Source organism: Halyomorpha halys, unplaced genomic scaffold (assembly GCF_000696795.3).
Source record: "Halyomorpha halys isolate HHAL.00 unplaced genomic scaffold, Hhal_1.1 Scaffold141.1, whole genome shotgun sequence".
In the NCBI taxonomy this organism is placed as follows: domain Eukaryota; kingdom Metazoa; phylum Arthropoda; class Insecta; order Hemiptera; family Pentatomidae; genus Halyomorpha; species Halyomorpha halys.
The window spans coordinates 396,668-410,862 of record NW_027111321.1 but is presented as its reverse complement, the minus strand read 5'-3'; the positions used below and the strand labels follow the sequence as shown (position 1 = coordinate 410,862).

The following is a 14,195-nucleotide window of genomic DNA, read 5'->3' as shown; positions in this document are numbered from 1 at the left end:
TAAACAAATATATAATAAAAAATAATTTAAACAAACATCTATTTTATGCAAATAGAATACATTATACACTTACATTTATATATCAATAAATAAAAAATCATTATTAAAAAAGTATGTAATACAATAATTTTAAAAAAATCCATTATTTACCAATATAATGCCATTTAAAATTATTTAAAAATCAATATATAAAAAATAATTTTGATTTTCAAGTTTTTTTTTTTTTGTTTTTTTTAAATATAAAATGAACCTTTCTACAAATAGAATGGTTGATTATGATGAATATTAAATATTAATGCACATAAAAATTGTACTGACCAAGTAAAGACCTAAAGTTTAGTTGTTAAATCTATAATATTTCGTGATCTATCTATAATATCTGACTCTTCAAACAGACAATTATAGCGAGTAGGTTGGTCGATATATGACCTGTCACAATCTCACAAAAGGCACATCATAACACAAAAAAAGGCAATCTTTCCACGCCGGACCCGCCGTGATAATAAAATTATCATATATATACACATAGATACATGTTATTATAAAAGATAGGTATGGCACTGTAACTCCAGTTAAAGTCGGGATGATTTGATGCTCTTTACCTTTTTCATTTATTTTTTTATAAAGTGCTTTCTTCATCGGTTAAACTTAATTTTTTATGACCCATTTTTGTTATTCCACCTTTATGTTAAATGAAATATTACAAGATGATTATATGTAAAATGAAATATTACATGGTGATCACTGAAACCTTTTTTATATAATAGAGATTCATTATTATTTTATTTTTATACCAGATCGGCCTGGTGGGCCTTACATGGTTGATATAACTTATATTATATATATATTTTTTAACTGTTGATTAGGAGGGGGTATAGTCATACAAATGACACCCCTAACTATATAAAATGTTCTTATTAAAAGAAAAAAAATAATAATAAAATAAATAGATAATTCCTTCTTAATAAAGGAGGAATGTAAAATTAATAACAAAAAATAATGATATTGGTACACTTAAATAAAACAAACAATTGTCTTCTAATAGTAAAAAGAAACAAGTTAATTTGAAAAAGGGAAGAGAGAAGAAAAGAGAAAAAATAAATAAACAAAAAAAAAAATAATAATAAGTAAATAGAGGTAGTGTGACTATAAATTTATAAAAGAATGTCCTGCAGCAGTCTGGGCTTCAGGCGGTTTTGGTTGGGTTTCCCAGGTTGTAGGTCACTGCTCCTTTAACTGTCGACAACTCAGAATGGAACTTCATGAACTATTTTTTGATATAATCCTCTATTGACTTCATTTGTAATTTGCGATGCAATTGGCTATTTCTTATGAACCAAGGAGCATTAACTGCGATTCTTAGGACTTTATTTTGAAAAGATTGTAGTTTTTTCCTTTTCGTGAAGGATGCCGTTCCCCAGACTTCACAGTGGTACATCAGCAGTGGCCTGAGGATTGTTTTAAATATAAGAACAGTTGTTTCTGGTTTTAGTTTGGAATTTCTGGAGGAGGCGATCTAGGTCAATTCCCTGGTATCTTACTGTTTTGCTGGCTGGATTCCATTTCACATTTTTACCTTTAAGGATTAGATCCGGTGGATTTGGTCGGCGTCGAAGAGTAAAAACTTTTGAGTTGCACTTTTCAATGTTCAAGCTAATCATCCATTTTGTGAAATATTGTTCTTGATTATTAAGGTGACTTTGCAAAGTGTTTCTAGCTATTATTATGTCATCATGTTGAGAGAACACAGCTGTATCGTCAGTGAACATAGCTATGGAGGTGTGTGTGGACTGGACGATGTCATGAAGGTAAAAGTTGGAATTATTTTGATCCTTTGAAAAAAAGAATTAAGATGTTTTTTTATAACTGATTCTAGTAATTTTTCAAAAATGGGTAATAAACTGATAGGTCAATAGCTGCTGATTTGTTTGGCGTTCTTACCAGGCATGTGAATTACTATGAGTTCGGCTTTCTTCCATGTATCCGGAAAGTATCCAGTACGAAGGCAACTGTTGAAAATTGACGTAATAAAAACGACAGCTTTTCTGGTTAACATTTTGATTGCTATGACTGGGATCAAATCATGGCCAGGACTTTTCTTTATCTTGAGCTTTTTAATCAGGTCCTGGATTGCTTTTGGGGATGTGAATTTAAGTGGGAGTTCAACTGTTGCGAGTGGGAGATTTACATACTTGTCAATTTGATCAGTGACTAAGTTCAGACGTATTTCTGTGTATATAATAGAGAGAAAACATATTATTTTCTTTAATGGCTGTAGTTTTGGATAGGACTAAGTTAAAGCATTGATTATAATTTTTTAATATGATTGACTTTGTTCCATTAGTGAAAGCAAGACCTCAGAAGAAAGAAGAATGTCTGCCGAAGACGGACAGCCAGAAGTAGCGGCTATTGATGAGCAGTTAGAACAAGATGCGAATGCTCGACTGAGTGCTTTTGACGAGGAAGAGCGCAAGGAACGTGAGGAAAGGCGAAGGAATCGGGAACCTCCAATAGTATTTAAAGATGCAGTTGATGTAAGTTTATAAGCTAAGTATTCAGTAATGTTTTACATTAAAAATTTTTATTGAGTAAGAGATAATTTAATAAAGAATTAATACCTTAATCAAAAATAGTAAATAGCAATAAAGAGTTTTCAAGAAGTAACAATAATTAAAATAATAACTTTTGAAGGGTTTTGATATAAATCTCTTTCTGAAATAAGAATTGCAATAGTTATTAATACAGTTTTAGCTAAAAAAAATATAACCCTTTAGGTTATGTAATTATTATTTATGTGTATTTTTCTCCAATTAAAATAATAATTAAAGCACTTGGTTGTAAAAGATGATATTTAAGATTTTTTGTAAACAGAAGTTTTTGTATTACCAGATTTATGTATAGATTAATGAAAGAATTATTCATTTTTTTTTTACAGGATAATTTTGGTGTTAAATTATATTTAATGATTTGTAAATCATCATAACCAACAAATATTATAACATCATTAAAGTTTTTATTTTGTCAGTAACAATGTTTTACAACCAAATGCCTCAATTATATAATTTTTGTATTTGTAGAAACAGCTCACATTTTAAGTCATTTTGAAAGTACGTTGTTAACCAAATTACATCAAGAACCGTTTAACCTCAGTGAATTAATAATTATCTTGCTGAATAAAAAAAAAAGAGATTGGATTTTTCATCGAACGGAATCAGAAATATGTTGGGATGGATAACAAAATCCATTATCACAAGGCTAGGCCTGAACTTTGAGAGCCTCTGCCTGACTTGACTAATCAAACCTTTTGGACGTGTCCATATGCTATAGTGCTGGATCTAATAATGCCCATCAACAAATCCATAACCCCAGCAGAAGAAATAAGGACTGTGGTATTGGCCATTATAGCCGAGCGCTACCCTGAGCTAGAATGGATCCACATATACACTGACACTGACGGGTCAGCTACAGAGACAAATAAAAATGTGGGTGCAAGTGTCTATAGCAGCCTGTTCCAACTGTCAGCACCTGCTGGAGCAAACACTACCAATTTTGATGGAAAGGTAGCTGCTATTACTTTGGCTTTAGAAAAGCTTACTCACACCAGCGAAAAGAAGATAGTTCTGCTGTCGGATTCTAGGGCAGCCCTGCTGGCAATAGCGTCTGGACATCCCTTGGCTAATGCTTGAATTCTCACATGCCAGAAAACTATAGAAAGTAAAAGAGAATTACTTAAAGTATTGGTAATGCAGTGGATTCCAGCCCATTGCGGTTTACCTGGTAATGAGGAGGCGGATTGACTTGCATGGTTAGGGGCTAGCCAACCACAGCCGCTTCTTCCTATCACCATGGACATGGCGAAAGAAATGGCCTGAAGCACTATCACTGAAAGAGCAGAGGAAAGGAGTGGAGGAGAATGTGGGGGCAAGAATCTGGGCGGCATTGCTAGACCCTAAGAGTGCCCTCCTTTGACTTTACCAAGAGCGGTGGCAGTGGCATGCTTTAGGTTGGCCACTGGACATGACTATTTGCGGCACCGTCTGAAGAAAATAGGAGTGGCTGAGTCTTCAGACTGCGTCCTGTGTAGAGATGGTGAGATGACCGGTGATCATATATTTACATGTGCGGCAACGGCGGACTAAATTACAGACAGGAGTTACTTGAGCAAAGCTAAAGTATACTGGGCTGTTCGAAACAAAATGGCAGAAATGCCTCCTTTGGCATAGGGAAAAAAAAATATGTTGGATGGTCCGAAACAGACATGAATCCAATTACTTAACTGGAAAATCAGATATCAGATCCAATATGAGTGAATATACCATGTATTTACTACTAAAATACTTCAACTAATCACTTTTCATTTCTAAATTTGTGATGTTATTTCTTCAGTTTCTTGCATTGTTTGTCAAGAGTAATAAAAGTGTTCTATCTTGTAAGCTTTTTCGAAAATGGCTTGAAATTATGAAATTAAGTCACAGGAGGTTTATCGAAAACTGAAATTGGAATAAAATAAGGTTTACCGACAACTACAGTTGAAACAATGATTAAAGCCAAAAATAAACTGCTATATGAAATACATAGTCCTTCCTCTAGGAATTTGGGTAGATATTTAAAATAAAAAGTAAATGTTGAGTAATCGACTTAACACATTAAGATATGTTTTCTTCCGCACCTTTGATTGTGTTTATTTTTTTTATTTCAGTACTTTCTGTTTTTTAATTATGAGAGATAGTTGACCGTGGATGATGAATGAGGAGAAGATGGTTGGGGGTGCGGTCAATGAAAAATCAGAAGTTAATCGTACTTGAAAGAAAGTTAATCGTACTTATTTGTGTTTTTCATTGACCGCACCCCCAACCATCTTCTCCTCTTTCTGTTTTTTAATTTATTTTGTATTATTCTTGCTTCTTTAATATTATATGAGTAGGAGATGGTTGGGGGTGCTGTCAGAATATAACACAAATAAGTTGAAATAACTTATTTAATAGTGCCAACATGGCGGCTAGAATATATTATATTTCATTATTATAATTTATATTATATTTGATCTTAAATTATTATCAATCAACTTCTATCCACTTCTATTGTTATTAATCGACTACTTTCTACTTAATTTATTATATGTTTTTATGTATATTTCCAAATTTGTTTGTTTATTATTTTCCTTTATTTTTAAGTTTCTCTGAGTGATGGTTGTTTTCTCTTTTTTCCTTTTTAGTCCTGATAAAGGCCTGAAATTCAGGTCGAAATATCAGCACATATAAATAAGTTTTTGTTTATTTGATGACCGCACCCCAAACTATCTTCTCCTCATACTAATTTACGGTAAAATAACAATACCTCATTATATTTTTTTACATTTCTGTCGAACAGGACTCGACTTAAAAAACTTTCCAAGAAACAGAATTTAACATTAGTATAAGGACTTTCTGTAGTTTTATTGGTTATTTGGTTTATGATTTATTTATCTTTTTAACATCTTTATTTATCAGGTTCATATAGCATTTGACACGCTGGTCGGCCTCATAGATGGCAAGTTGCATGAAGAGGAACAGCTTTCGCTTGAAGAACTTCACAAGTACATGCTCGAGGATGAAGGCTCTTGGGCTCTTGGAGAATCATTTCTTGTCTTTATAGGTCAGTTGTTTATACCTCTATATTGTGTAAACATTTTTTTAACAAAACTTATTTAATACAGATATAAGGATTATTTTATTATTGGTGTGAAACGTGATTGAATTTACAATGTTAAGCAAGCTAACTATTAATGAGGATGTTCACTGATCATTGTGGACTTTATATGTTGATGATAGCTTAGCAAAAGGGTGCATATTCTAATATTGGTTTATGATGATAAAATGCAATATCTTTACCACTGAATTGAAGATGAAAGAAAAACCGGAATTGATAACGCCCATGAGGAGTCCATTATGCTGGTGATCCAAATCAAGTTAGCTCAATGCCTTCCCAGGATGTCCAGTCCTCAGGTGAACCTGATAAAAATATTTTGCCTCTTCTCTATTATATATTCAAAATATCAATTGTGGCACAATTGTTTAAAGTTTCTTGCTATGAATACCGATGTAGCTTATTTTCTCTTTTATTATTTCCTGAATTTATTGGAAATACTATAAAGTATGAAAATGATTCTATTTGCTAAATAGCAGCAATTCTGCTGGCTTTGTAAATGGAGCAGCTATGTTGACTATTTGAACAATGTTTAATTTTGTTTGCTATATTGTTCTCGATATGACTGTCAAAAATCTTTTGACTGATAAAAAATGGTAAAAATAATATTTAACGGAACTATTATTTTCTTTAGGCAGGCTCCTGATGGACAAGGAACTCCACGAGGATGTTACAGTACACACACTCCATGTCCTAGCTGCAGCAGCACTGAAGGATGATGTGATTCTAATGCTGCACCAGGATAGGAAACATCATGTTCTCATGAACTACGCCTTCGACGTCGACAGGCATCCGATACCTCACCAGAGAGCACTTACTTTGTTTGTTAGTAATCATCCTCTATGTTGATTATTGTATATACAAATACTGTATTCATACTTAATCTATCGTAAACCACATGATTTTCTTAGATTTGCAACTTGTTCGAAAACATTGCTAGCTCCGAATGGCTGATGTACATATCTGAATGGACGTACAACAACCAGCAGCTGTCTAACATCAGGGTCACAACTAAGGTTGCCGTTAATGCTATTCTATCCGATGACGTTGAAATGCAAGACCGAGGTTCCGCTATCATCCATAATTTAGCGACCAAGGAGGTAAAAACTGTGGTCTGTATCTAATACATTCTATCTCTCATCTGCTTGCGACTCTTTTTATGGTTTGTCCAAATGCTTAACACAGTTTTATCACCAGTAGTTTGTAGTTTTCTGTATCTGTCTTTATGCGGAGGGTTCCGTTGGGTGCTAGTCATTCTGCCACTTTGATGTATTATAATAATGATGATGATAATAACCGCCATGTCATTTAAATCAGTAATTTGCATGATTATACTCTCAGGTATTGGACTTGATTTTCCTATTTTATGTTCTATTTTGGTATTAATCTGCATAAATATCTCCCTGTTCATATTTCTAGAATGGCTTGAATAAAGAGTGAATTTTTGCAATAAACTTTTTTTTATGTGGAAAAGATGATGGGATTGCAGTCAGTAAAGAACAGAAATAAATAAAAACTTATTTATTAGTACCAACATTTCGACGCGAATTTCAGGCCTTCATCAGGGCTAAGAACGGTAACTAGATAACTACCATAATGATTAAAAGGAATTACAGAATAACAAGAAACATATAAAGATAACAGATAATATAGGTACATAAGTAGTATTTATTGAAGAAATGCATAGAGTAATATTATAATAATACATAGTGTAATATTGAAATGGTACATAATATTCAGGGAAAATAGTAGTACTAAAATTCAGAATGAAAAAAGAAAATATTATAGATATAAAAATCAACTAAATATATTTGTTAAGTTTTTATAGAAAAGTTAAGTTAATAAAATAATTATTTTAATTATAATGGTCATTATGTTGAAATTTAGAACCAGGATAGAGATTATTCAAGAGTTACTGATGCCAGACACAATATTTTGTTCTCTTTGTGAAAAACCTTTGGTTTGTTATGATGGGGAAGGTTGCACTATGGTTACATTTGGGAATTTTCGAAACCAGCAAGATTGTTTACCTCGCTACTGTTTTGTTGTCGGCAGGTTGCAAGTTCTTGCATGTTAGGTTTTTGAAATTCTCTTAAATCGGCTCTTTAAATGGTATCAGGTAACACGTGTTTTGTTAGTTTTATAATTTTAATTATATTTTTAGAAATTAAGTTTTTGCTCACGTGAATTGTATTTTGACAGTTAATTTTTACTCCGTTGATTATTAATATATTAAGACTTAATTGAACACTGTATATAGGAAGATTTGCACAATAAGTCATGGGCTTTATACATGTGCTTATAACTTTTTAGGAAGAATTATCAATTTTCAATGATAATGTTTTTTTAAGGGGTTTTTCACTCAGTGATTCAGTTCATGTACTTTTCAGAGTTTTTTAACAAGCAATTTTAAAGTTAGGATGAGAAGCTTTTTTTCCTGTGATATACATGCACAAAATTGGAAATTATATAAAATTGAATAATTATTTTATTGAATTATTATACTATGCATTTTCATTATAAAAAAAATAGTTGAAAAACTTATTTTTCTATTAGGTGTACCACCTAAACAACTCTCAAGATTTTTATGTAATTTGCTTCTTAAAGTTTCTACGCAAGCCCTACAAATTTTATATTAGCATAACTCAAATTAAAAAAAATTACAAATCAAACTAACACTAGCCAAGATACAGCAGACAACTTTACTGTTACTGTTAGGTCTAGCAGCCGAAGCTGTAAGGATAGATGTGTATATGGACAGACCGGATATTTTATGTTATGTTGCCTTTTTTTAGAAAGATGATCGTAAATAACAGAAGTATTCTCAATTTCAATTTACATATTTGTTTGAAGCCGTATTATTTTGAAGACCAACGGAACCCGCCTCATAGTACAGCTGTTTGTGCCTTAGCGTTTAGAATTTGATGTGTTCTCGTAGTGATGAAACTTATCAATTTACAGAAAATAATGAAGAATAAATCTCTCCGTCATCTGCTGCCCCGTGGGTCTGCCTCAAAGGTAAACCCAGAAACTAGAGATAAGGAAAATAAATATATGTAGATAACCCTAAAGCCTCAGTATTCATCAAATAAATTCAGGATTTGTATTATCCAATTTAATAAAAACCATAAACTTACTAATTGCTGGTATTGGTGCTCTTAGTTCCAAAAAAATGTTTTTGTAAAACGCTATAATTGCTTTCATGTTTACGTTAAAACATCCCTATTGTAGATATATCGATGGTGTGGCTATAAAATAATAAAAAACAATAGATTTCCATAAATGGAAGATGGAGTCCGGGTGCGGTCACATAAAAACTCAAATAGTGATTAAACTATTGAGCCAACATTTCGCCCCACATTGCAGGGCTTCATCAGGGCTAAAAAAGATACAAAGACTTAAATGATGTAAACATAAGAAAAAAAAGAAATGAAAAATTAAAAGGGTATACAATGAAACGTAAAAACTAAATAAAAATAATAAAAAGTTACAGACAATAAATGAAAATGGAAACAATAACTGATAAAAAGAAGAAATATACAAGAAGGTACAAACTTTCTTATATTATTATATATTTATAATATTTTCTTTAATTTTCTATACTGTTTACTTTAAAATAATTTTCAAATGTTAATTTCCAATCCCCATTTCTCCCAATGCATCCTGTCAAAACAATTCTCATTTTTTGTCTGAAAGGTACGTTTTCTACCTCTTTCATTTTCTTACTTTATTCTTGTCCCCCTTTTTCCATCTCTTGGTTTGTACTTTCTTTTATAATCTGTTATTGTTTCCGTTTTTATTTATTGTCTGTAACCTTTTATTATTCTTATTTAGGTTTTACGTTTCATTGTATACAGTGTCTGGACGCATCGTAGATGATTCCGTTTTAGCCACTGCATCATATGTCTTCTATTTAGCCTTGGCCCATAAATTTCTTTAAAAAAGAATCTTCTTTACGACAGAATCTTCATACATCCTAGCCAAATGTCGTGTCCACCATGACCTTCAGTGTTAAATGAACTAAAGAGGACATATCTTAGTTAGTCCTCTATTATCTATTCCACCATAGCTGGATCTTTTTAAGGATTAATAAAATTGATTCATCCAGCTTGCTCTGTGTCCACGTCTCAGAGGCTTTATCAGATTAAAGTTTTATACAACTAAATTTTTTCATAGATAACTATGGAAATGATTACATAAACCTAAAAATACTTGCTGATATCAGATTGAGATCTCATCCACCTTGGCTCAATAGCCAATTTATACAAATTTGTTAACTTGTAATTCAAATTTGAATTATAAGTATGTTAACCTTTTCTGTTAATTATTACCTGAGATGGTAGATTACTATTTTTTTTTTATCTTATTGTATTTTCTGAAAATTATGATTTTTTTATCGATATCGTTCCATTCACATTTAGTGATTTATTACAAAATTATTTTTATGTCACATATGTCACTATTATTTGTTTTTTTATTATTATGTACCGAGCTAAATTTATCAATTAAACTAAACTTCATCTGGTTCTGCACTTAATTTGTTGCAAAGTTTTTGCTCCTCTATTTTTTGATTTTATGATGTTGATTTCATAAATATGGTTTGTTTGAATTTGAAATAACATATATATGGATGTGTGAGGTTAGCAAATTATGGTACTTCTATATTATCCCATATACCGTTTGTTCTTTGGTTGTGGGTGAACTGCTGCGATCCAACTAAAGCTATAATAATTATAGGGTGGCTTATAACCCTCAACAACACAATCTAAGGTTGACTTGATAATATATAAGTACTGAAACCTCTACTTAGCATAAAATTTTGAAAATAAAGGAGAAAAAAAAAAATTGACACTTTGCATTTTTTGATAAATCAAGCACAGATTCAAGTCCCGAAGTTTTTCCTCACGTAATGTTTACACTTCGTCTTTTAACCTAGTGATTGATAAGTGTGGTTTTTGTGGTTTTGTTGGCTTGCTTTAAAGGGTTTTTTTTTTTGTTGTTTTTTTTTACTAAACCATGGTATTATTGCATGAAATGTTTTAACAATAATTGCTAGTCAGCTTCTTATTATAATTATATAATAGTTGATTTTAGATGAAGACAGGTATGTGAGATGGCTGATAATACTTCACCACTATTTTATTATTATCGACATAATTGAAAGTGATACTGGCCTGTAGGCAAATTCATAGAAGGCCGTGGACAAAGCATATTCAGAGGAGAGTAGTTGGGGAGGGAACGATGAATGAATGAAAAAATAATTTTATTCTGGGACAAATGTCCCCTAAGAACAAATACATTGTTCACAAATTGAAGTTAGTTGTTAGTAGACTGATATTTAAAAAGTTTCACTGTACATGGTGAAATAACATAAAAACCTTAGGTTAAATTATAATTTATAATAGTAATCAATAATGGCTGTATACATTTCTCACAATGATGCGGAATTTTGGTTATGTAGTAAGTGAAGGAATAGGTGTTGTTTAAAGGAAAGGATGGATGAGGATTGGCGAATAGAGATGGGTAGATAATTTTGGAAGGAGGTTGCTCGTATGATGAAGGATTTGCTAAAGGAGGCAGTCCTATGGGAGGGCATACATACATGGATTGGTTGGGATCTAGTGTTTAATGAATGGATGGATGATTGTAGAGTGAGAAGATCAAGGATATTTTAGAAACTTGGAATAGGAAAACACCATGGAGGGGTATTGCCTTCAGGAGGTAGGAAAGAGCCACTTCAACTCGGTATACCAATGGGAGACATGAGAGCACCTAGGAAACCCAAAGATAAATCTTACGAAACCATTCCTGAGTCTCTTCAGTCTCAACTCTATGTCAGGGGTTGATTTCTGTACACTTACAGGCTAAGGAGAGACCAACGGTATCAGGGGATGAGCCCTGAACCTAAACACTTCCTTAAGAGGAAAGAGTTTCGGATGAAAGGATCAACGTCCTATCGGAAAGACATTACAATAAATAAACCATCTTCCATAGGCCTCTGTTCTGGTTTGGTTGGTGTGTATAACCTTAGTTGGTGCGTCTGGACTAAAATTAGGTTACGAAAAAATCCTAGTTGATAGGACGAAACCTCTGAGTAGGATCTAGGAGAGAAAGGAGAGGGTCTGGAGTATAGATAGGCCTAGAACCAATTCCTATGTCGAGAAAGTAGCATTTAACACACTGAAATATCACAGAGGCATACACTACCTTTCATCTTCATTGTGATATTTTACTTTATTATTTGTATTTTGTTTCAACTAAAACAGTCCAAATATGCAAATACCTGTATTTACCGTCAAATATACCTACTGATATGAGATATCACACTGAATCGTAAAGAATTTTGATCGGCAGCTTAAAAAAAAACATGCTTAATTTCATAAAAATCTTCATCTTAATTATAAGTCATAAATTTCCCCATGAAAAGAAATTTATTATACCATCAAACAAAAATTCATGCCAATGCTGCAATCAGCATTACAGCACTGCGATGAGCTCATTAGAGAGAGCTTCAGTTTTGAAGATTCCAAGAATCTTAATAAACTTTTGATCAACTCGTACTGCTTGGGATCCACCACGTGATCCACCCCAAACAGTACGAACCTCAGCCCTATGAAACGGTCACACCAGCTTGTAATGTGGTATGCCATCTCATCCTCAGCATTGCAGAATCTATATAGGGGTGACTCTGTTAGCTTGAGGTTAAACATGTGTTTGTTTGATCTACAGTGACCTGTAAGATCCCTGTAATTATCCTACGAGAGCTCCTGTCCAACCGAAGCAGTTCATTGCTTTTAGGCAATTAGTTTATTATTCATTATATAATTATTTCTTAGATAATGTTATAGAAAATAATAATTTAATTTAGATTACTAATTTAATATATTTGTTAACTGATTGTTTGAGCGTGGTTTATATTATTAATATCACTAACTTCAATGATCAAATTTACTCTCAACAGTTTATTTTAATCCTCCAACATTTCGGCCCTTAAATCATTATCAAAAAGACAACTTAAAAATTGTATTCACATTATTACCATATTACTTCCTCACATAATACCAATATGTTTCAATGTAACTCAATCATTAAATAGTCACAATTCATTTAAAATGTCTTTTGCAGGCCTACAAAAACTATCCTTTGATTATTCTTGTTTAATAATAAATAAGTCTGCTAAAGAAAGACATTTTAAATGAATTGTAACTATTCAATGATTGAGGTATGTTCAAAAATATTAGTATATTAGTAGGTAATAAAGTGACAATGTGAAAACAAATTTTAGGTTCCCTCCTTAAAAGTTGGAGGTTCTAAAATAAAGTGTTGAGAGTAAATTGGATCATTGTTGAAGTTGATGTTATTAATTGAACTGTTTTACGTCTATTCTTCTCTTCTTATCTCACTATCTCCTGTGTACTGCTAAGCATGGAGTAGCTGCCTTTGACATCTTGTCCAACGATCTCTGTCCCATGCGAGCCTTCTCATCTCTGGCATGGAGCTTCCTCTCGCTGTGCCAATTCTCTCAATCAGGTCAGCTTACATGAGCCTTGGCCTGCCTTGAGGTCGCCTTCCCCCCGGTCTTGCTTCTAGAAGCCACCTGGCTTTACGATCATCTCCAATTCTGCTAACATTCCCGAATCGTTCAGCTGACTTTCTTTAATCACCTCTTGGACAGTTTCCCTATTCCGTCTCGCCTGGTTTTTCCTAATATTTTCTGTAGGAATCTTATTTCTACAGAAACCTTGCTGGAATGATGATCCAGGGCTGTCCAGCTTTCTGATCCGTATAATAGTACTGGGAGAAAAACTGATTTAAATAGCAGAATCTTCACCTTCCTGCTCAAATGTCTATTCTATGTGGTATTGTTATAATAAAGTTATATACAATGAAGTTGCATGGAAAGATTAAATTAGGCTTATTTTTATTTTATATAATATCATAGCAACATCAGTATCATAGAAGTATTATCAACCTGTCTTGATTTAATTCATATTAGTTGTAATTTTTAAACAATGAGAAGATTGTTGATCGTGGATTCATATAATGAAAAGATGGTTGGGGATACCGTCAGTGAGGAACACAAATAACTAAAAACTTATTTATTAGTGTGAACGTTTCAAACAGAGTTTCTAGCCTTCATCAGGTCTAAGAACGAAAAACAAGATAACAACCAATGAATAAAAGGATATTTTGAATGATTAGAAAATAATAAAATAGCTAACATAATGGATACATTAATAGTGTTGACAGACAATGAATAGTTATAAGAAAACAATAAGATAAGTCTTATAAGAAAACAGAGGCTGTATAAGAAGAGTAATATTAAATTTAAGTAAGAGGAAAGAACAGATAATAAAATACATAAGAAAATCTAGTTAATAAATATATGTACCAAATGAAAATTATTAAAAATAAAAATAAAGTAATGAAAGAAGTGTGAGATAAAACGTATATATAAATACTGGAAGATAATTGATTGACCGTGTGTATAGATGAATGGAATATGGTCC

At 32.3% G+C, this 14,195-nt stretch overlaps 1 protein-coding gene across 5 annotated transcripts in view; it reads left to right on the top strand.

Annotated features, from left to right (window-relative positions):
• The window catches only part of LOC106678407 (uncharacterized), a 41,246-nt gene that overhangs the window by 25,773 nt on the left and 1,278 nt on the right, over positions 1-14,195 (top strand). For 2 of the 5 annotated variants that reach the window (XM_014416893.2, XM_014416890.2), the window contains 5 exons: positions 2,345-2,534; positions 5,490-5,634; positions 6,320-6,510; positions 6,597-6,785; positions 8,647-8,703. In XM_014416893.2, coding sequence (XP_014272379.1) covers positions 2,345-2,534; positions 5,490-5,634; positions 6,320-6,510; positions 6,597-6,785; positions 8,647-8,703 — 772 coding nt within the window. Of the gene's footprint in view, positions 1-2,344; positions 2,535-5,489; positions 5,635-6,319; positions 6,511-6,596; positions 6,798-8,646; positions 8,704-14,195 lie in introns of all 5 variants that reach the window. The other 3 variants (XM_067049341.1, XM_014416891.2, XM_014416892.3) reach the window with 2 other exon arrangements.